General features: G+C 55.5%; 2 protein-coding genes across 5 annotated transcripts; one reads left to right on the plus strand and one right to left on the minus strand.

The window, feature by feature from the left end:
• Nucleotides 1-6,686: 6,686 nt before the first annotated feature.
• Kdelr1 (KDEL endoplasmic reticulum protein retention receptor 1) lies at nt 6,687-12,698 on the plus strand. Its single transcript, XM_090322466.1, has 5 exons — nt 6,687-6,964; nt 7,633-7,733; nt 7,916-8,074; nt 10,754-11,006; nt 11,956-12,698. Exons 1-5 carry the CDS (start codon nt 6,874-6,876, stop codon nt 11,988-11,990), a joined length of 639 nt encoding a protein of 212 aa, XP_090178592.1. The 5' UTR covers nt 6,687-6,873; the 3' UTR covers nt 11,991-12,698.
• Nucleotides 12,699-15,599: 2,901 nt separating this feature from the next.
• Nucleotides 15,600-21,424, minus strand: Syngr4 (synaptogyrin 4). 4 transcript variants are annotated; one of them, XM_090322462.1, is made up of 5 exons: nt 21,260-21,424; nt 19,931-20,127; nt 16,471-16,708; nt 16,005-16,144; nt 15,600-15,836 (listed from the first exon to the last, which is right to left on the minus strand). In XM_090322462.1, exons 2-5 carry the CDS (start codon nt 20,021-20,023, stop codon nt 15,627-15,629), a joined length of 681 nt encoding a protein of 226 aa, XP_090178588.1. In that variant the 5' UTR covers nt 20,024-20,127; nt 21,260-21,424; the 3' UTR covers nt 15,600-15,626. The 4 variants fall into 4 exon arrangements, with proteins under 4 accessions (XP_090178588.1, XP_090178587.1, XP_090178586.1 ...); XM_090322461.1 differs by having other exon boundaries at nt 19,931-20,130; XM_090322460.1 differs by having other exon boundaries at nt 21,148-21,424.
• Nucleotides 21,425-21,448: the final 24 nt, after the last annotated feature.

Below are 21,448 nucleotides of genomic sequence, written 5' to 3' on the forward strand. Positions count from 1 at the left end.
CGCCTGCGGGCTCCGCCGGGCGGCCTCTGAGCACCGGCCCGGGCAGGAGAGGGCGGGCCCGGAGACGGGAGGGCAGAGACGGACAGATGACCAGAGAGAGCGAGGGAAAGAGGACCAGAGACAGAGATGACCACAGACAGACAGAGATGACCAGAGACAGACAGAGATGACCAGAGACAGAGATGACCAGAGACAGAGATGACCAGAGACAGACAGAGATGACCAGAGACAGACAGAGATGACCAGAGACAGAGATGACCAGAGACAGACAGAGATGACCAGAGACAGACAGAGATGACCAGAGACAGAGATGACCAGAGACAGACAGAGATGACCAGAGACAGACAGAGATGACCAGAGACAGAGATGACCAGAGACAGACAGATGATAAACAGGTGACCAGAGACACAGAACAGAGACAGGGATGACCAGAAACACAGAACAGACAGATGATCAGCGTCAGAGATGGCCAGAGACAGACAGAGATTATCAGGAACACACACAGAGATACCCAGAGACAGGTGCACAGAGACACAGAGATCCAAGGGAGAGACACACAGGCAGAGGGAGGTGAGAAGGGAAGGGAAGGGAGCCGGAATACAGATGCAGGGATGGGAAGAGCGGAGTGTGGGAATGGGGGAAACAGACAGGGCGAATAATGGGGTCAGGATGAAACAAAGGTGGGGGGTAAGAGAAAGAGCAGGCAGGGGTGGAAAGATGGAAAGCCGGGATGGAAAAGAGAGACCCACAAAGGTCCAAGATAGAAAGAGAGGTGGGAAGAACAACAGAGAGATGGATAAGAAGAGAGATGGACAGAGACAGGGTGGAGAGGCTCAGAGTGATAGAAATGATAACAGAAACAGGGTTTGAGCAAGACCCAGGGAAGGGATGAGTGGAAAGGTGGGGAGAGAGGCCGAGACAGGCACAGGAAGGCGGGAGAGAGAAGAGAGGTGGGAAAGTTGGACGGCAAGGAAGACAGCAAGTAAAGCAAGCAGGAGACACAGACCCCACAGCCACCGGATGAGCACACACAGGCGAATGGAGATTGGAAAGGCAGTGCAAGCAGAGAGAAAACACAGGAAGACAGAAATAGCAAGGCAAAGCAGAGACCCAGTCTCCCACCAGGGAGGTGCCCAGCACAGACATGAAAGGAGGTCCAGGAAGGCGGGTAGCAGGAGGGAGCAAAAATAACAGAGGGAAAAAAAAAGTGAGGGGAAGAGAGGGAAAAGGGGTCAGGTGTGTAAGGGGTGGACAGAAAAAAGAAAGGAGAAATTAGTGGGGTGTCCCAAGAAGAGAAAATGCTCCTGTGACCTTTCCCTTCATCCCAGATGATTCTCTGCCCCCTCCCACACCTGTCCCTGTTCCCTCATTCTGAATCAGAATGCCATATTCCTGGGTATGGCTGGCATTTAGGGTTGGGGGGCACAGCTGTGGAGGATTGGGAAGTGGGGGGTCTCTGGCTTCCAGCCCAGAGCAATTTAATAAATTAAGAGGAAATCACAGCAGCGCCTTCCTTGTCCCCTGTTGAACATTGGCTGCCTGGTGTGGCCAGGCTGGTAGCCTAGACTGCTGGGTCCTAGGTCTGAGGGAGGAGGGTCTTGGAGTTGGGAGTGTTGTGAGGCCCTGGGGCCTGTGCTAGGGCCTTCCTGAAGGAGTGAGGGTCTAGAGAGGGAAGGGCTCTCTTGGCTGTCAGTCAGCTTCCTGTCCGGTTACCATGGTAGCACAGGCCTGTCCACCCCACAGCCAACCAGGGTGGGGGAAAGGCCCACACCCCTCCCCTGCTTGGAGGCTTCATCCTCTCCCTTCTGCCCAGCATCCAGAGGTCCCAAGTCACTGTCTCCCCAGGAAGAGGGGTGGGGGCTCCTGGCAGGCCCAGCCCTTCTCAAACCCAGCTCCTCTTCGCCCCTCCTCTCCTTGCCCTTCCCCAAGCAGCTGGCTCAATCAGCTCTCAGAATAGCCCCCCTCTCCACCCCAAAATAACCCACAGCTGTGGCCTGGCCCCGGCGGGGTTAACCCCGCCTCTCCCCTCCCTCCTTTCCCTCTTTCCCTCATGGCTGTGCCCCACAGCCCCCTCCTCTCGGCCTGGCAAACCCACTCTTCCCTGGCCTGTGCCTTTTGGGGACCTCAGTGCCCTCCTTAGGAGGCCTAGAAGGGCAGTGCCAGCCCTACCTCCTTGTGGGGTTTGGAAGGTAGCCTTCCTTCAACCCTGCTGTCCCATCCCCGGAGGCCTCCCCCCCATCCCAGGGCCCATGCCCTCTCCCCCTGCGGGTAACGGCCAGGTCCAAATTCCAAATTTGCACCTCTTTGTGACTGGTGGGTCACACTTTCATCCACACAGAGGCTACAAAGCTGGAGACCCCCCATTCCGCCACAGCTCTGCCAGGAACCGGATCCTCAGGCCCTTGCCCTGCAGTCACTGGAGTTACCCTCCAACTTCTCCTGAGAAGGCTTCCAGGCCTGGCCAGCGGCCCCTACTGCCCCCCCCCCACCTCCAGCACTCGAGTTCTCTCTGTTCACCCCACCCCAGAAGTCAGTTCCCAGCCTGTCCTCCCTTAAAGTCCCCCTTGCTTTCCTAGAGCCTCCTCCATTCCACCATCCTGCAAGTGCCCCCCCAGTTCCTGCCTCCCTACTACCCCCCCCCAGATTCTGCCCACAGCACAGCCTGTCTCTGGGATGCAGAGATGGAGGGGTGAGCCCGACATTCCTGGGCTGTTCCTGTCTTCATGACAGACGAGAATAGAGAGGCCACTGTGATCAACAGCACCCCCCAAGTCAAGCTGCCTGCCCCCCTCCTTCATCCACACAAACCCCGATCCTAAGGCTTGGGAGAAGAATCTGGAGGATCTGAAGGAAGGGGTGCCCAGGGCGAGGGGAGCCAGGGGCCTGGATGCCCTCAGGCACACTGTCCTTGGCAGCAGTATTAATAGCAGACTCATAGCTCTGAGGTGGGAGGGGAGAGCAAGAGGAGTGAGAGAGAGGACGGTCAGTGATGGGGGAGCCTGATGCAGGGAGGGGGTGCAGACAAGGTGAGATGGACAGCCGGGGTGGGGGGTGGTCAGGTATGTTCAGCTGGTTAGAAGAGCAAAGCATCCGAGAAATGGGGACTTGGGAGGTCTGAGGTACACACGCCCACGAAGAAGGGGTTCAGAGAGGGAAAGCAAAGGAGCAGAGGATCCTCTGAGGGACAAGGAATGTGAGGTGGGGGGGCAAAGACCCTGCCGTTCAAACCCTTTTCCTCCATGAAGCCCCTGGCCAACTTTCCCTGTCCTAGATTTGGGGGGGTCCACATCCCTACCCCCACCCCGGCACTCCCAGCCCAGCCTTACCTTTTCATGACCCTGTTCTGTGTGGGGAGTTGTGTGGGGTCCAGGACCGGAGCCCAGCTTCCAGCGACCCGCTGATTTCTTAGGGGGGCTGGGGGGGGCAGGCCCCAGGCGGCAGGTCACGGTGGTGGTGGCAGCGGCGGCGGCAGAGGTGGCAACGGCGGCCGCGGCGGTGGTGGGGACCTCTCGCCGGTCCCTCGTTCCGTCTCTCCCTCCTCTTCCTCGGTCCCGACCTGCCCTGTTTGTCCCCCAAGGTTGCGGCCACTTGGACTAGGCGAGGACGAGGCTACACATGTTGCACTGGAAGTTGGGCCCCGGACATTGCGGAGGCTGTTGGGGTGTCCTCCTGCGGCCCGACCCCGCGGGGATCTCCTCCACCCACCTGGGGTGCCTCCTCGGCGGCCTCAGCCCCAGCTCCTCCCTCTCCCTCCAGCCTCGGGTCCCATCCGGCCCCTCCTTGGCTTTATTTGCACATCCCCTTTGTGCCCTTCTCACCCCCCTCAGTGTCTGTGTCTGTCTGTCTGTCTGGGTCACCTCTGAAGCCGGTGGCTGGTGTGTGTGTGTGTGTGTGTGTGTGTGTATGTGAAGCGGGAGATCGCCTATCTGGGAGAACTGCTTTCCCCTTCCGCGCTTGGCCACCTCCAGACCCCCCCTCCCGCGCCCCCACTCAAACACAGGCAAACACACGCATATCTCACTTCCCTGGGATTCCCCCTTAACACCCCCGGAGCCCCAGGAGACACACACACACACACACACACACACACACACACACACATGCACACTCGCGCGCGCGCACACGCACACACACACACACGCACATGCAGGGGTCCAATGGGGGCTCGACTGCTACTGCCGTCAGGGGCTGTTTGGACAGACAGAAGGACGCAGGCAGCTGAGGACACCCAGACAGACGCCCAGCTGGACACGGACAGGAGGCACAGAAGCCAGGTGCCCACCATCCATCCAGGTTTGGAGGCTCATGGGAGGATTGGCTGGCGGGGGGGACTGAGACATGCAGGCAGGCGGCTCAGGGTGGGCACAGAGAGAGACCCCTCCTTCCTCGGCTGCCGCAGACACACCCCCCCAGCCAGCCCCAGACACCCCAACACCGTCCTCACCAGGCAGATGATTGTCATAGGAGAGACTCCTGGGGTCCGGGAAGACCCACCCAGGCCAACACGGTCCCCCCCCAGCTGGGCGCCGGGTGGCCGAGGGAGGCTGCGGGCGGGGGCCAGCGGGCGGGCAGAGGGTGGCGGCGGCAGGCAGCCGCTGCTTGAGCTGGAGCGGGAGGAACTCGTTCACACACTCGCTCTGTTCTCGCACACACACTCACCCGGGAGGCGATTAACATTCAGTCCCCGTCCGTCTCTGCCAGGAGACCCACAGCCCCCCCTCCTGGCCTCCCTAGGGACCCCTCCTCCTGCAAGGCCTGGGGGAGGGGGGTACACCCCCCGACCCTGGCTCCTGGCTTCATGCCTTCCCCCTGGGACAAGGCGATGAGGGGCTGGGAATGAAAACAGAGACAATCCAGATGGGTAGAGAGGGACTCAAAGCCAGTGTGGAGCTATTCACTTAGGACTCAGATTCCAATGTTGGGGTCCGGTTCCAAACTGGCTCCAGCCCCACTCAGAGGCATGGGAAAGACTACCCTTTCCTTCTTTCTCTGACTCCCGCACCCTCCGTGCAAGACCAAGCCTGTGGCTTACATTGCCCAGAAGCCCAGACACGCAATTAGGACTCGATGAAGCTGGAGTCCTCACCACAGCCTCCTCCCTCAGACGCAGGGGTCCAGGCCCCAGCCTCTCCCCTCAGACCCATGGGTGCAGGCCCCAGCCTCCTCCCTCAGTCCCAGGGGTCCAGGCCCCAGCCTTTCCCCTCAGACCCATGGGTGCAGGCCCCAGCCTCTCCCTTCAGACCCATGGATCCAGGCTCCTCCCTTGTTTTCAGGGGGTCCAGAACCCCATCCCTTCTCCCTCACACCCAGAGGTCCAGATCCCAACCTCATTCCTCAGACCAATGAGTTGAGATTCCAGCCCTTATCAAATCCCGGCTTCTATGCCCAGGTCCTTCTTCCAGCCCAGGGTGTAGACATCAGCTCTTTTCTCTCAGTCCCAAGAGTCTGTCCCAGTGTCAATCCTCTTTTCACGAGGGATCCAGGTCCCCAGCTCTCTTCACTCAGACCCAGGGGTCCAGGCCCTGGCTTCTCCCTCAGACCCAGGAATCCAAGTCTCCAGCTCCCTACCCTCATCTCCTCTTCCCTTTCATTCATTTTATGGAGAAAGTGTTCTTACTCCAGGAATGGACATTAACAATGTCGTCCTCCTTCTAAATCCCCCAAATTTCTCCTGTCTCCCCCCACATACATTGGGTCCTCCAGAGGAAATTTTGAATCAAACTACTTGGGAGCTCACAGGTCTGGCTCTAGCCCCTGCTTCAGGATTGTCTCTCCAACATATGGCTGCATACACATGCACATGTACATACACATGCAGACATGCCAGGAACATGGGCATTTTCTCCCCCGCACCCTTCTCAGGATTCCAGGTGTCCTGTACCTACCACAGCCCATTCAGAGCCCTACGGGGGCTTTCTAGTAGTGGTCTGGAGTCTGAGGGAGGAGGATTGGAGACCTGTGTCTCAGGAAAAGGGATGGGATTTGAACTCCTGGTATGAGGGCTGGGGCCTTGACTACTGTGCCTGGGAAAAAGGGGCTAGAGTTTAGAATCTTGGGCCTGAGGGAGAAGGACTGGCGTCTGGATCCCTGTGTCTGAGGAATGAAGGTTAGATCCTAGACCTCTGCCATCTGAGGAAGGAGGCGGGATGGGTTATGCACTGGGCCTGAGGGAGGAGACTTAATGGGCAGAACCTGAAGTCTGGCCTTTCAGTGACTAAAGCTACATTCCTTTTTGCTCTCTCTCTCTCTCTCTCTCTCTCTTTCTTTTCACTGTCTCTCAGTCTCTCAGACAGTCTGGACATGTAGCCCAGGCTAGCCTCAAACTCACCATCCTCTTGCTTTATCCTCTTGAGGACTGGGCACCCACAACCAAGAAACCTGGCATTCCAGGATCCTTAAAAGTGCAGAGTCCAGTCCCTCGAATACCCTTGCAGGGCAGAAGCCAGACGGCTCACTTCAGCCCATGATGGAGGCTCAGACGGCGTAGGGGACAGACAGGTGCAGGATTTGGGACGATGGCATCCTGGCTACCTTGGCTGCATCTTGGAGACAAGCCTTAGCGGGTACATCCGTCACCCGCCGTGCGAGGCGGGAGGCGGACGCCAGGGGGAGCCCGAGGGCCGAGGCCCCGCCCGGGGGCGGAGCTTCCTGGCGCGGCCCCGCCCCCGCCCGCCCTCCCTCTCCGCCCGCTGTAGCTCAGCCGCCAGCTCGGGCCTCGGCTCCCGCTCCCAGAGCCCCCTCCCTGGAGCGGAGCCCACCCGCGGGCCCCTCTCCCGCCCCTCGGCCCAGCCGTCCGGCTCGGAGCAGCCCCTGGGCGAGGCCCCCCAGCCCTGCCCGCCTCCTCCAGCTCGGCCTCGCCGGAGCCCCCCAACTATGAATCTCTTCCGATTCCTGGGAGACCTCTCCCACCTCCTGGCCATCATCCTGCTGCTGCTGAAAATCTGGAAGTCCCGATCGTGTGCCGGTGAGGGGCCCGCGGGGCAGGGAGGCGGGGGCGGCGGGCGCCCCGAGATCCGGGAGGGCTCTGGGAGCAGCGGAGGTCGCACTGCCGGCTGGGGCTCCCCCTTTCGAGCCTGGGGTCACCGGGGGGTCAGCCCCCTTTCCCGGACTGCGGGAGGGAGGCACAGGTTTGGGGGGGTGACTCCAGCGCCCCCCACTTCCCCAGTTCAGCCTTCTGGAACCCTGATCCCGGCAGCCCCGGAGGCGCCGGCGCTGGGGACCGCGAGCCGGGGCTGGCGGAGTTGGTGACGTGGACAGTCGTGGCCAGGAAGGGAGCGGGAGGGCGGCAACTGGTTCCGGGAGGCCGAGGTCAGGCCGGGGCCTCCGTACGACCCCCGCCGTGAATCGAGATCGTGGAGGAGCCCTGGAGGGGTCAGGGGTGACCGTGAGGCCTAGCCCGGGCCGGAGCCTCGGCCTGGAGTAGTTTTCGGGCCGGCTGCCCCCTGGCTGTGGGCGGTGGAAGCAAGCTTGGCTCCAGCCACGGGTGGCAAGGCCTCGGGGACCGCTGCACTTCAGAGCTGCTTGCGGCTGGCTGCACGCGGGCACTGTGCGTTAGTTTACCACCCCGGCAGCCCCCTGCCCCCTCCGCCAGTGCTTGCCCGTGTCTGCCTGACCTCTGTACTCCGACCACAGGGATTTCGGGGAAGAGCCAGGTCCTGTTCGCCGTGGTGTTCACCGCTCGCTACCTTGACCTGTTCACCAACTACATTTCCCTCTACAACACGTGCATGAAGGTAGAGGCGCCTGGCCACCTCCGAGGGCTCAGGAAGAGGGCAGGACTGAGGGGGCAGCTGGGGCCTGGACCCCCAGGTCTGAGGGAGCAGGACTGCGGGCTGGCCTCCTGGGTCTGCGCCTCCCTTGGGGGTTAAGCCCTGCCCCAGGAACTAATGCCTGTCTCTCCCCCCCCCCCAAACAGGTGGTCTACATAGCCTGCTCCTTCACTACAGTCTGGATGATTTACAGCAAGTTCAAAGCTACATACGATGGGAACCATGACACCTTCAGGGTGGAGTTTCTGGTTGTCCCCACAGCCATCCTGGCGTTCCTGGTCAATCACGACTTCACCCCTCTGGAGGTAGGCTGCCGCCAGGGTCCTGCAGGGTCAGGAGGCAGGGGCAGAATGGCTGCTGACTGCCAGCCCTCCCAGCTACTTCCGTGGGGTGCTTGGTTGAGATTCCTTGTTCACACAGCACACACATTCCATGAAGCTTTACTGTGTTTCCTAGGGTGTAGAGCCAGGACAGAGCATTCAGTCTGTCTTCTCAGAAGCAGTGCCACTTTGGGCAAGTTTTACAGCATGTCTGTGCCTCAGTTTCCTCATCTGTAAAATGGGGTGGTCTGTTCTGGTGGCCTCATGTGTGCTAAGAAACCATTCTATCACTGAGCTAGGATCCAGCCCTCCCTCACTGGAGCCTAACGAGGGGCTGATGGTGACAGTGGCCTGAGGCAGGGTGGGGGAGTGTTTAATTTGAGGTGTGAACTGTTGTGATTTGTATCTCATGGCTTTGTGGTAGGGCCTGTATGGACTCCTGGAATCCTTTTTTGGGGTGGGGGAGGACAGTGTGATCTCAGCCTCCGGAGTAGCTAGGATTACAGGTGTGAGCCACCCTGCCAGGCTCTTTTCTTCTTTTTTAAAAAAAAAAAAATACTCAATTTTCTCCCTTTTTAGCCAGTATTGGGGCCTGAACTTGGGGCCATGTGTTCTTGTGAGGGCTCACAGTTGGTGCTCTGCCACTTGAGCCATGCCTCTAGCCTGGGCTTTTTGCTGGTTAATTAGAGATACAGTTTCACAGACTTTTCTGCCTGGGGCTGACTTTGAACATCAGTCATTCAGGTCTCTGTCTCCTGAGTAAATGGGTGGCATCAGCTATCAGTGCTCAGCTTAAAAAAGTTAACTGTTTTTTTTTTTTTTGCCAGTCCTGGCCTTGAACTCAGGGCCTGAGCACTGTCCTTGGGCTTTCTCAAGGCTAGAGCTCTACCACTTGAGCCTTAGCACCACTTCTGGCTTTTTTTTTTTTCTATGTATGTGGTACCAAGGAATTGAACCCGGGTCTTCGTGCATGCTAGGCAAACACTCTACCACTAGGCCAAACTCCTGGTCCCAAAAAAGTTAACTTTTCAATCATAAGAATACTCTTCTTTGTCAATCAGTTGTCATGGAGCCAGATAGAACAGCGCACACCTGTGAGCTCAGCACTGGAGAGGCTGAGGCAGGAGGATCATGAGTTCTAGCCCAGCCTGGGCTGTGTAAGGAGATTTTGTCTCAAAAACAGAGAAACCCAAAGCAATTAGGATAATGTGACTGAGGAAGAGTGGTGAGGGAAAGCCTACAGGAGGTGACTGGAGTCTAGTCAGGAGGGTTAGGGCAGTGATGATCAGGGGGAAGAGCTTTCTCTGATGAGGAGACAACAAGTGCAAAGGCCCTGAGACAGGAGGACCAGTGAGACCTTTATTCCTGGGCAGTGTAGCCTAAGGTCCAAGGGAAGGAAGAGGAATGAAGCTGGATCCGGGAAAGCCTTGAAGGCCAAGGTCAGGAGTTTGGATTTGGATGTTACTGGAGATGTTTAAGCTAGGGAATTATGTGGTCTAGTCTAGGTGTCTGAAGATCAAAGGAAGTGCTCAGTATGCAAGCTTAGAGAACCCAAGTACTTGGCATTAGGTCTTGCAGAGGGGAAACCTCCAAGCCAAGACCAACCTGGCCCCTACCTGGAATTCTAGCTAGTCTGGAGGCTGAGATCTGAGGATTGCAGGCTTGCTCTTTCTTTCTTTCTTTCTTTTCTTTCTTTCTTCTTTTTCTTCCAGTCCTGGGCTTGAACTCAGGGCCTGGGTGCTGTCCCTGAGCTTCCTTTTGCTCAAGGCTTTAGCACTCTACCACTTGCAGCTTTTTCTGTTTATGTGGTACTGAGGAATTGAACCCAGGGCTTCATGTATGTTAGGAAAGGGCTCTAAATTAAGCCACACTCCCAGCTCTGAGGATTGTAGTTTGAAGCCAGCCCAAGCAGGAAAGTCTGTGAGACTCTTCTCTCCAGTAAACTTCCAAAAAGTCAGAAGTGGAGCTGTGTATAACGTGGTAGAGCCCAAAAGCTCAAGGACAGAACCCAAGCCTAGAGTTCAAGCCCTAACTCTGGCACCCCCCCCCCAAAAAAAAATCCAATCTGCCTTTTAAATTTTAAGCTTTTTGGCAGTACTGAGATTTGAACTCAGAGCCCTTGAGTTTACTTTACTACTTGAATCATGTCCCTTGTTCTTTTTACTTTTTTAAGTTATTTTTAAATCGGGTCTTTCTTGCCTGTCAGCAATCCTATTTATGTTCTACATATCTGTGATGCCAGGCCAGTACCACCACGCCCAGCTACTGGTTGCAATACAATCTTGGGGACTTTGGGGGGAGGGGAAGGGAATCCCAGGCAAGCCTCAAACCATGATCCTTCAGATGTCAGTCTTCTGACAGGTGTGAATCACTGGTGCTTGGCTTTTCAGTTTTACTCATGTAGCTTTACCTCTTGAGCCACGCCCACCACAGCCCCACCCCCTGGGTCAGCCAAGCGCTCCTGTCCCCTCTTGAAGTGTAGTGACCGGTCTTGGATGAGTGTCTGACTGTCTTTGGCCTCAGGCTCCTCATCAGTCAGAGGAATGCTGATTACCGGCAGGATGGCATAGGCCACCACGATGCCAGCCTCCTCTCCACCCGTCCCTGCTGCCTCATTCTGACCTTCCTCCTCACTCTCTCTCCCCTCCAACCCAATCCCTGTAGATCCTCTGGACCTTCTCCATCTACCTGGAGTCCGTGGCCATCCTGCCGCAGCTGTTCATGGTGAGCAAGACCGGGGAGGCAGAGACCATCACCAGCCACTACCTGTTCGCGCTGGGCGTCTACCGCACGCTCTATCTCTTCAACTGGATCTGGCGCTACCACTTTGAGGGCTTCTTCGACCTCATCGCCATCGTGGCTGGCCTCGTGCAGACGGTCCTCTACTGCGATTTCTTCTACCTCTACATCACCAAAGGTAAGCCGGACACAGGGCTGGCTGGAAGGGGCCTGCAGGGCAGCCCCCAGTACAGAGGCCCTGGTGCACCACGTGGATGAGAGCAAGGAAAGGGAGGAGGAGGTGCAGGCCTCCCCCAGCCCTGTATTACTTCTGGGATCTCAGGACTCTCCTCCCCATGAATTCAGACCCCCAATCCTGCTTCCCCAAGGACCAAGAAGTTTTGTCCCTGTGTTTCCCTTTATGCCGAGATCAAGCCAAGCAGGGCCTCTGACTCACTCCATCCATTCATTCATTCATTCAACACCTCTGCTGATCTTCTTCTGTGTCCTGGGCTAGCCCTTGAAGTCCTTCTAGGAAAGGAAATGCACAAACTGGTCAGGTATAGTGGTACCCATTATCCCAGCTGCCTGGGAGCCTGAGGCAGGAGCATCATGAGTTCAAGGCCAGCCTGGGCTACATAGGAAGACCCTGTGTCAAAACCATAAAAAGATATAAACGAAAGGGCTGGGGGTGTGGTGAATGGGAGATGGCTTGCTAAGCTGGCCTGAGCCCCTGGGTTCAGTCTCTAGTAGCACAGAAGAAAGGGAAGGAGGAAGGAGACAGGGGTTTGTCAAAGGAAGGAGGGAAAAGGAGGTAGGGAAGCTGGGAGGGAGGCAGGAAGGCAGTTTCCAGCCAGCCCGAGAGTATTCTTGTGGCACTGAGGAGGGTGGAGACCTGGGGTCTGACCATCCTCTCTTAGATCTAGGGCCACTGGTCAGAGTTTCTGTTGGGCAGGTAAGGACCACCTCTAGAAGACACAGGACCTCCTTTCTGGCCTCAGCCCTTCAGATGAAGTCAGGGTCCTAGGTGCCAATCCAGGGCCTGTTGAGGCAGACCCAGTGCCTTAGGTCAGAGTGCGGAGTCCTGGGGGCCATCCGTCCCCAGGTCTGCCCACTCTTCAGCTCACCCTGTGTCTCTTCCTTTACAGTCCTGAAGGGGAAGAAGCTGAGCCTGCCGGCCTAGCCCTGATCCTGCCCGCCCTCTCCACAGCCGGGTGGGCGGGAGGCTCAGGAAGGTAACCAGGTGACTGGAGACAAAGAGCCTTCCCCCGTCCCGTCCAAGGGTGACTTTTTAAAAAGCCCACCTCTCTCCACTTCTGCCCAGTTTTGGGGGTGGGGGCATGGTGGAGGACCCATATCTTGGGGGCTCAGGACTTGAGCTGTTTATAGTTTTTTGCCTTTTAGAGAAGAAGAAAAAAAAATACAAAACTTTCCACTATTTAGTTTTTGATTCTAATGACTCCTTTCTCTTGTATTCTGATCCCCAATTTTTATAAGCTGTTTTTGATTAACCTCTAGACTGGGGCAGGGCTGGAGATCTGTCCCTTCTTCAAAGGCTTCAGCCCCCCAGATCCTAAGCCCAGGCCCCCACTGATTGCCAAACACTACACCACCTCACCTTCCCCACTTAGCCCTGAGTTCTGGGCTGGATGGAGGTAAAGAAAAAGGGGTGGGGGGCGGGGCTGAGGAATTCTGATCTTTTCATACTATTTTTTTTTTTGCCCAGAATTTGGGGTTTTGGGGGGTTCATGTCCTGATTTTTGACAAGAGCTGTGGGCCAGGGCATGAGAAGGAGACAGGCCCGAGGATCGCTCACCTCTAATGCCATGTTTTTGTACAGAACTTGATGGTTCATTCTTTGTTCTCTTGAAATAAACAGAGGAAAATGATACCTGTCTTTTTGGCTGCGTGGTGTCCAATCTCTGGGCGGTATGAGGGCCTGTCTGCATGCCTCTCTCAGCTTTTGATTTTGGTGGAGCAATGTGGGGTGCAGGAGTTGCTGGAAGACGGGGAGTGGGGGCACCCCAGGACTCTCAGGGTCACCTTGTTTCCTCACAGCTCTGCTTGGGAAAGAGGTTTACAAGGAAAAAAAAAATCTCCAAAATTTGTCTTGCCTTAACCTAGAAATGGCCTGGCCGGTATCTAGACCCTCAGGGCCACCCAGGACCTTTAAGAGCCTGTGTACTGTGTGGTGGTGAGAGCACAAACAGGAAGCTCCCATCCCATCTTTGATTGACATGTTTGTTGCATGTTTTCTTAGAAAATAAAAATGGGTTACTAGCCTTTTAAAACCAGATTTTCACATTATAGTGTGAATTTCTGGCTTCTCTTGAAAAGAAATCAGTCAGTTTGACAAAGCCAAGCCTTTTCTGGATGGCTACAGATGGCTGGAGCTGAATGGCTGGGACACAAGCCTTGAGTGAGGACCCCAGGACTTGGCGACTGGGGTTATTTATTACCAGACGCCATGTGTTTGTTTGTTGGTTGGTGGAGCTAAAAGGCAAGTGAAACATTTTCCAGATCTTACTGCAGACTGGCTTCATACCTGTTCATACCTGGCTTATTTCCTATCACTTGCCTTGCTCTTGGAGACATCTGGATTTTTTTTTTTTTGATAGAGCTTAGGTTTGAACTCATGAATTTATACTGTTACTTGATCATGCCTTCCACACCTTTTTGCTCTGAATGTTTAAAAGATGTGGACTTGATGCTTCTATTTAGGTTTCCTGGGTAGCTGAGAGGTGAAAACCACTGCACCCAGCCTGTTCCTGCTTGACATTGGAGTCTCCAAACCTTTTTGCTCAAGCTTGTCTTGAACTGTGATCTTTCTGAGTAGCTAGGATTGCAGGTGAGCCACCACTCCTGTTTTAGTCACCTTTTTTTTTTTCTCCCTCAGAGCTGAGGACCAAACTCATGGCTTTGTATTTGCCAAGCAAGTGTCTTCCACTGAGTGAAATCCCCAAACTCTTTTTTGCCTGTGTGTGTGAAGTCATGGGGCTGAACTCAGAGTTTGGTCCTGTCCCTGAGCCTTTTTGCTCAAGGATAGCACTCTACCACTTTGAGCCACAGCTCCAGTTTCTTAAACTTTTTTTTTTGCCTGTCTAGGAGCTTGAACTCAGCCTTGGCACTGTCCCTGAGCCTCTCGGTGCTCAAAGCTAGCACTCTATCACTTGAGCCACAGCACCACTTACGGCTTTTTCTGTGTATGTGGTACTGAGGAATCAAACCCAAGGCTTCACACATACTAGGCAAGCACTCTGCACTAGGATATATTCCCAGCCCTAGTCAAACTTATTTTTTTTATTTTTTTATTTTTTTGCCAGTCCTGGGCTTAAGCTCAGGGCCTGAGCACTGTCCTTGAATTTTTCTCAAGGTTAGAGCTCTACCACTTGAGTCTCAGCACCAGTTAGGGTTTTTTCTAAGTATGTGGTACCAAGGAATCTAACCCGGGTCTTCGTGCATGCTAGGCAAGCACTCTACCACTAGGCCAAACTCCTGGCCCTAGTCAAACTTCTTAACTGTCCTGTAGACCTTCCTCACTTCCTCTCCACTTCTGGCTCTCTTGTAAGGAAGTTGTTATTTAATGGGGAACAGGCCTTACCCCTTACACAAAAGAATTTAACCTTGCTTAGCCCCTTAAGGAAACAGAGGCTAGAGGATAGATGAGGCAAAGATGGGATTTGCACCTGAACTTCCTGATACCAGAGACCATGTTCAATCACTGATTTTTTGTTTTTAATTTAATTTGGGCACTTCTAGGGCTTAAACTCTTACACTTGACTCTTACTTGTTAGGCAGTGCTTTTTTTTTGTGCCAGTTCTGGGCTTGAGCTCAGGGCTTGAGCACTGTCCTTGGTCTTTCTCAAGGCTAGAGCTCCACCACTTGAGCCACAGCACCACTTCCAGCTTTTTCTATGTATGTGGTACCAAGGAGTGGAACCTGGATCTTCATGCATGCTAGGCAAGCACTCTACCACTAGGCCAAACTCCCTGCCCCAGGCAGGTGCTCTAATACTGAGCTATGTCACCAGCCCTGCTTTTAGCAGGTTATTTTTAGGAACACTTCCCTCCCAGGCATCCGCCCGAGTCTCCATCCTCCTACTCTAGGCCTCCTGTCACTGAGGATTGCAGAGGCATGCCACCTCATGCTACTGCTATCCTAGCTACTCAGGAGGTTGTGACCTGAAGGGTCAAGGTTCAAGACCAGCATGGGCAGAACAGCCTGTAAGAGTGCATCTCCAATTAACCAGGAAAATGTTCAAGTGGTATGGCTCAAATGGTAGAGTACCATCTGTGAGCAAGAAAGCTGAGTGCCCTGAGTTCAATCCCCAGTCCACACACATACCCTTTCCCTCTTGTCATTCATGAACTCAGCTTCCCTGACTCATCAACAGCTCTTCACAGCAGGGATTTTGTTCATCCCTCATCACTGGGGAGTGACAGGACTCAGGCTCTCACAGCATCAAGGATGCCAAGTCTCTTTGTTCTACTGTTGGCCCTGATTCTTGCCATAGTCTCTGTGGGCGGCAGCATTTTCTCTCTGAACTTCTGCCTCCCAGCTGTGGCTAGTGTGGGGCTCAGGGACTGGACAGGATTTTTAGCACCTGCCCCTCCTCCCAGGCCTGAGAAAAAAGTATCTTCCACCTTTCACCACTGCCAAGCTGCTGCCATGGGGGGGGGGTGGTGGCATGGAGGTGTGCCCCTTGGTGGAGGCCCCAAGGCCACCTGGCCAGCTTTTAGCCCTTCCTGGGGCCACCCAAGGGATGAACAGGACAGACACGAGAGGGACAGGGTTGTGAGGGAAGATATCTCTTTACTATTTAGTTGTCAGGCATCATGGCCAGGCGGGGGCCTTTCGGAGCACTTAGATAGGGGGACACAGCGGAGCTGGTAGCAGATATGCTGACAGGGCTGGCGGCCGAAGGGGGAGTGAGGGTGTTTAGTACCACACCACCCTCGTCCAGGGAACGCTTGTAGGGGACTGGAACATCTTTTCGGAGGTCCTGGAATGCCATGTAGGCCTGGAATACCTGTGGGCAGGAAAGGGTGGCTGAAGGTAGGGGCTGGGGGGTGGGGCCTGGTCTGAGGGCTCACAGGACAGCCGTGCCAACAGCTCAGCTGGCTGAGATTGCACTGAGGAAGGGGCGCTTGAGGGAGGCCAGCAGGTACCACCCTCCCAGGGTTGCAGGGCTCCTCACCCAGACGGGGATGGAGAAGAAAGCAAAGGCAATGGCTGCTTTGGCGCTGCTGTTGCCCAGGAGGAAGTGATTGTGTCGTGAGTGCTGCCACTGGCTGGCCAGGAAGCAGAAGCCTGTGAACCACACGCCTGCCCAGAGGACTGCGGGTGATTGGAAGGAGACAAGAGGGCCAGGGAAAGCGTGCTCAGGGAGGGCAGGCCCCTGGGGGTGCAAGCCACAGAGCCCTTCCCCAAGGGGATCCGCCCGCCATGCAGGGCTGATTCGACTTCAACACAGGAGAATAAAATGTGGGGGAAGTGGATCCCTCTGCTGCCCTGGTCTGCGGGTGAGGGCAGCTTCCTGGGCCCTCACATACTGGGACTCGCTCGCTGGGAGGGAAGAGGGGAGAGCTGAGACCCAAACCAAGAAGGTGGGGTGTGAGGACCAAGAATGTGTGGGGGCAGTCAGGCTGTGCTGGGGAGCTCACCGGCCACGATGAAGTCCAGGAGCTGACAGGACGTCTTGAAGCGGGTACTGGCAATGCGGTTCTCGTGGGCATCCAGAGCCAGGAAGACCAGGGCACTGAGGAAGGACAGGAAGCCAGCACCCACTGCGAAGCTGCAGGCTGTGTTGTTGCTCTTGAGGACGCAGAGAAGCTGGGGAGAGTCTGTCGTGTTCTGGTAGCCGTCCGTCAGCAGGGAGGAAAAGATGACCAGGGAGAAGACCTGCGGACCCCCAGGGACCAGCGCAGGGCTCAGTCTCCCTGGAGCCCAGGGTGGCAGGGCTGTTCTTGCCCCCCTCCCCATACTCAGCCTCCTGCCCTTTACCCCCAACAGGGGCAGTGCTTTCCTGGCATGCATGAGTCCCTGAGTTATCCCCAGTGCTACCCCCAAACAAACGATCAGACAAGCAGACAAGGCTGGAACACCAGGCAAGGAGAGCTGGGCCGAGGTAAACCTCTCATTTCTGTGTTTGCCTGGCCAGGATGAGAGCTGAGCTTAGAGAAGTCATCTGGGTCATGTTGTTGATGGACAGGCCCACAGGGCAAGACCAGAAGCTCACCGAGCTGGGTGCCAGGTTGGTGGGGAGGCCCAGGCGAGAAATGCTGAGGTTGGAACCCTGGAGAACCTGGGAAGATGTGGGATGTGAAATTGGACCTGGTGATTGATGGGTATGGCAGTGTTGACAATTGGAGTTGGTGGCGGCCATGTACTCGAACTCTTGACCAATGGGCTCCCAGGAGCCTCTTCTCACCCCAGCACCCAGGTTAGCATTGGCCCTCTGCAGAAATGCATGAAGAGTGAATAATGATTTCCTTTGCCCTTGCCATGTCCTTCAGAGTGGGTGTGGGGGGTGGGAGCAGGGGGAGAGGAGGAGGCAGAAGCCTGACCCCAAACTCCTCAGGGCTTCTCTTGTTCCTCTTGTCCTTCACTTTAACTCACAGCTACACAACAGCAAGGCCCTCTTTCTGCCAAGCACTTTCAAATCCACTAAGATCCTCAGGGCAACTCTGGGAGCAAGCCATCACGTGATCACCCAATTTGGGGCCTGTGGACAGGTGCTCCTGGCATTGCTAGTGAGCCGAGCCAGGTGTGTGTAGGGGTGCATCCATCATTTTGGAGCATTCCTTCATCCTACTTGCACCCCGTACCTCGTGCCAGCCCCACGAGGGAGGTGTCATTAATTCAGTTCTGTTTTGCAAGTGATAAATGGAGGCCATTATGGTGAGGTGGAAAGAGCTAGACATGGCTGACTCTGCCAGCTGTGTATGGCCTTGGGCAAAGCCTGGGGACCTCAATTTCTCAGACTGCCATTATGCTCCAGAGAGGAGGAATGTGGGCATTGGGGTTCAGGGGCATGGTGGTTATCTCGATTGGCCCAGAGAGCGGAAATATCCTCTCAAGGTGAGTCAGGCAGAGGGGTGGGGCTAGAAAGCAGAACTCCCCATGTCCAGGTTCTTGGGCTGGCTGTGTGCCCACTCACCCACTCAGAAGTTCCTGGCTATGGCAAAGCCCAGGATACTGAAGGCCTGGCAGGGGGCTCAGCTGGGTGCAGTTGCCCGAGTCCTACCTCCTTCCACGCCCTCCCTGGCCTATCTCCGGGGAAGGAGCAAAGATTCATCAGTTAAGGCACCAGCTGGCAGGCGGTGTGTGGAAGGACAGTACCAGCTGCCCAGAGGCTCCCTGCTGAGGAGCCAGGCCAGGGGGGAAGAAGGAGAGGGCAGGCAGGAGGAGAATGGAGGAGACAGCGGGCAAAGTCCGTGACCAGAACGTCTGGCGCAGTGGGAGGCCTTTTTTCCCTGCCCATACCCCTCCATGCCAGCTGGACCTCCTCCTCCCTCACTGCCAGCCCTCTCTTCCCAGGCTTTGAGAGTTTGACTTGTTCATTAGTGGGTGATGTCCTAGAGCAAGCTGCTCAACCTCAGGCAGCCTCAGTTTCTCCTCAGGGGAGGTAGGGACAGTAATATCCATGTCACAGGGGAGGAAGAAAGGAGCCTCCACTAGCAAGGGACCCGGTGCTAGAACCTGACATTTGCAGTTTCTCGTTCCTCAGGGGACAGACAATATGACAAGGTATCTATCATCTTGGGCACCAGAAACCATCTCCTTGAGCACAAGTCAGTAAGTGCTAGTCAGGCATGGTGGCACCTGCTCGTAACCCCAGCTCAAGATAGATCTTGAGTTTGAGTTCAGCCGGGGAAAAGTTAGGGAGATTCTAATACACAAAATACCAAGTCCTGGGAGCATGACTCAAAACGTAGAGCAATTGCCTAACAAGTACTAGGCTCTGGGTTCAATCCCCAACACTGCAGGACAAATAAAGCAAAAATTCTGCTACTTAATAAAAGTTTAGCTGGGCAACACCAAATAAAGTAAGTGGACTGACACCAAAATAAAGTAAGAAATAAAGAATCTGGGGGAAGACCCTAGGTTTAATACAGAGTACCAATCTCCTGAGAGGCTGATCAGTGCCTATCATATCCTTAGGCCTCAGTTTCTACTCTGTCAAGGGCTAGCAATGGAAGCAGTACAGGTGAAAGCCCATAGCTGTGGCTCTGTCACTTCATGTACTGAGACTTTCATTCTAGGTGTCCAGATTCTTTGGGAACCTGATGCCTGGAAAGCCTTGGCCTAGTGCCTGACAGGGGTATCCATCTGATTCCTGGTACCTTACGTCTACATTACATTTTAGCTTCCATGAACTGCAGGTATGACTTAAGCTGTAGGCAGAACAACGACTTAGCAAATACAAAACTGAGTTCAAGCTGGATGCGATGGCTCACACCTGTAATCTTAGCTACTCAAGAAGCTTGAGATCTGAGGATCAAGGTTCAAAGCCAGCCCAGGCACTAAAGAACATGAGACTCTTCTCTCCAATTAAACTCTAGAAAATGGGAAGTGGGGCTTGGCTCAAGGGTAGGGCAGTAATCTTGAACTGAAGAGCTCAGGGACAGTGCCCAGGCCGAGTTCAAACCCCATGACCTTGAGCTTGAGCTCAGGGCCTGAGCACTGTCCTTGGACTTTCTCAAGGCTAGAGCTCTAACACTTGAACCTCAGCATCACTTCTGGCTTTTTCTATGTATATGGTATCAAGGAATCGAACCCCGGTCTTTGTGCATGCAAGACAAGCACTCTACCACTAGGCCAAACTCCCGGTCCTTGCATTGCTTTTTGAGGCCTGGTCTTGCTAGCTTTGCCTAGCTAAGGCTGGAAGTCACCATCCTCTTGCTTCTGCCTTCCAGAGCAGCTAGGATTACAAGTGAGCACCACCACGCTTGTCTTGTTTTGTTGTCTTAATGTGGCTATTTATGGCATGACCCTGTGGAAAGGTGGCTTCAGTTATTAGCATCCTTTTGCTTCCTTTCCCCATGGGACCCCCTTTCTGTCCCCCCTCCAACCCAGACTCTATGATCTGACCCCTCTTGTCCTGTCTCCCAGGGGCCTCACCCCTGCCAGCATCCGCGAGATACTCCTTGGCCTCCTCAGAAAGCGCACAGCGTCACTGTAAGCCAGGTCCTGCAGGCTGTCAGGGAGGTGCATGGCGGCTGCTCTCCCTCTGGGACCCTGGAGGCCAGGGCAGGGGAGCTGGGCACTGCCTGCTGGGTGCTGCTGCCTCTGCACTCCAGACCGATCCTAGGACTTTGCTGCTGCAAGACAATCGACAGAAGCCATCAGGGTCAGGGTACAGGGGAGGGATACGGGAGTCCCTGGACTGGGGTTGGATGGGGTCAGGGGCTGCTGAATCCGGTGAGTTGAGGGCCAGATTACTGAGGATTCCATGAGTGGGGATGGGCTGAACCCCGGACCTCTAGGAAGAAGGGTGTGAAGTGAAAGGCCCAGTTCAGTTTTCAGGAGTCAGGAATAAGGGGTGAGGGGACTGGGAGGGTGACAAGGCTGCGGCGGTCATGAGAATGGGGGCACTGGGGATAAGGGAGCTGCCAAAGGGGTGTTCTGGGAGCTGGGGGTCAAGGAATGAGGTCCCAGGAGGAAAATAAAGGAGCTGCCTCATATCCCAGGAGTGGCATCAGATAAAGGGACTGGGGGGGGGGGGGTCCCAGGAACCAGGAATGTGGTATAACAAGGTTATGGGGGGATGGGAATTAGGGAGTGCTGAGTGGGCTCAGGAATGGGGAGCATATGAGTAGAGGGGGTCCTGGGAGCTGGATAAAAGGCTGAGGAGGTTTCTGGGGTCCTTGGCCTGGAAGATATGAGGTAAAGGGGTGCTGAACAGCCTAAAAGAGGCTCCTTCAGGTCCCAAGGGTCAGGAGTGTATCACAGGGGCTGAGGACCAGAGGGTCCCAGCGGTGGGGTACAAGGTGAAGCTGTAAGAGGTGTGGAGAGAGCAGGGGTGCTATCAGGCCACTGACACAAAAACCCCAGGATCCAGTTGAAGGACAGCCTTCTCTCCATGAAAGGACACAAGGAAGAAGGTTCTAGAAAGCTGGGGGGGTCCTAGGGGATGTCAGAGCTCTGGAAAGTCTGACCCAGACAAAGCTCCCCCTCTACTTTTTCAGGGGGACAGCATCGTGGAGAGACTGTTATAGGCTGTCCTTGTGATCTCAGAATAAGGGACTCGTTTGGGCTTCACCTCCATCTTCCTAAGGGTTCATTTTCTCAGGCTTATGGAGAAACTCCCAAACGAACGACCGAGGGTCATGGGCTACCTGCTCCGCCTCAGGCTCTCCCCTGGAGGACGTGGGGCGGGAGTGCTCGCGTTTGAGGGTGATGCCTCCTGACACGGGGCCACCCTGACTCGGAGGGACCGCAGTGTGTCACCTGGAGACCGGCGCTTCCTTCGCCCAGCCCTCTGCTTCGGGCTTCTGGTTCCGGACGGCGCCTCAGATTCCTTTGGCTCCCGCTCTTTCCCGCCTTTTCGCTCCCTCACAGCTGATTGGCTGCGCCCAAGTCCCGCCCCTTTCGTTTCCGCCAACTCCGGGGCGGACTGGAGAGAGGGTGTGGCCTCAG

Source organism: Megascapheus bottae, chromosome 31, assembly GCF_031878675.1.
Source record: "Megascapheus bottae isolate mThoBot1 chromosome 31, mThoBot2.hap1, whole genome shotgun sequence".
In the NCBI taxonomy this organism is placed as follows: Eukaryota; Metazoa; Chordata; class Mammalia; order Rodentia; family Geomyidae; genus Megascapheus; species Megascapheus bottae.

What these genes read in the sequence shown, in the direction of transcription:
- Kdelr1 (XM_090322466.1), top strand. Translation starts at nt 6,874, where the DNA reads ATGAATCTCTTCCGATTCCTGGGAGACCTCTCCCACCTCCTGGCCATC. An exon ending in ACGACTTCACCCCTCTGGAG is followed by an intron (nt 8,075 to 10,753) that starts GTAGGCTGCCGC and finishes CAATCCCTGTAG; the next exon opens with ATCCTCTGGACCTTCTCCAT. An exon ending in CTACCTCTACATCACCAAAG is followed by an intron (nt 11,007 to 11,955) that starts GTAAGCCGGACA and finishes CTTCCTTTACAG; the next exon opens with TCCTGAAGGGGAAGAAGCTG.
- Syngr4 (XM_090322462.1), bottom strand. Translation starts at nt 20,023, where the DNA reads ATGCACCTCCCTGACAGCCTGCAGGACCTGGCTTACAGTGACGCTGTG. An exon ending in TCTCGCGGATGCTGGCAGGG is followed by an intron (nt 16,709 to 19,930) that starts GTGAGGCCCCTG and finishes GGGGGTCCGCAG; the next exon opens with GTCTTCTCCCTGGTCATCTT. An exon ending in TCTTCTCCATCCCCGTCTGG is followed by an intron (nt 15,837 to 16,004) that starts GTGAGGAGCCCT and finishes TCCTGCCCACAG; the next exon opens with GTATTCCAGGCCTACATGGC.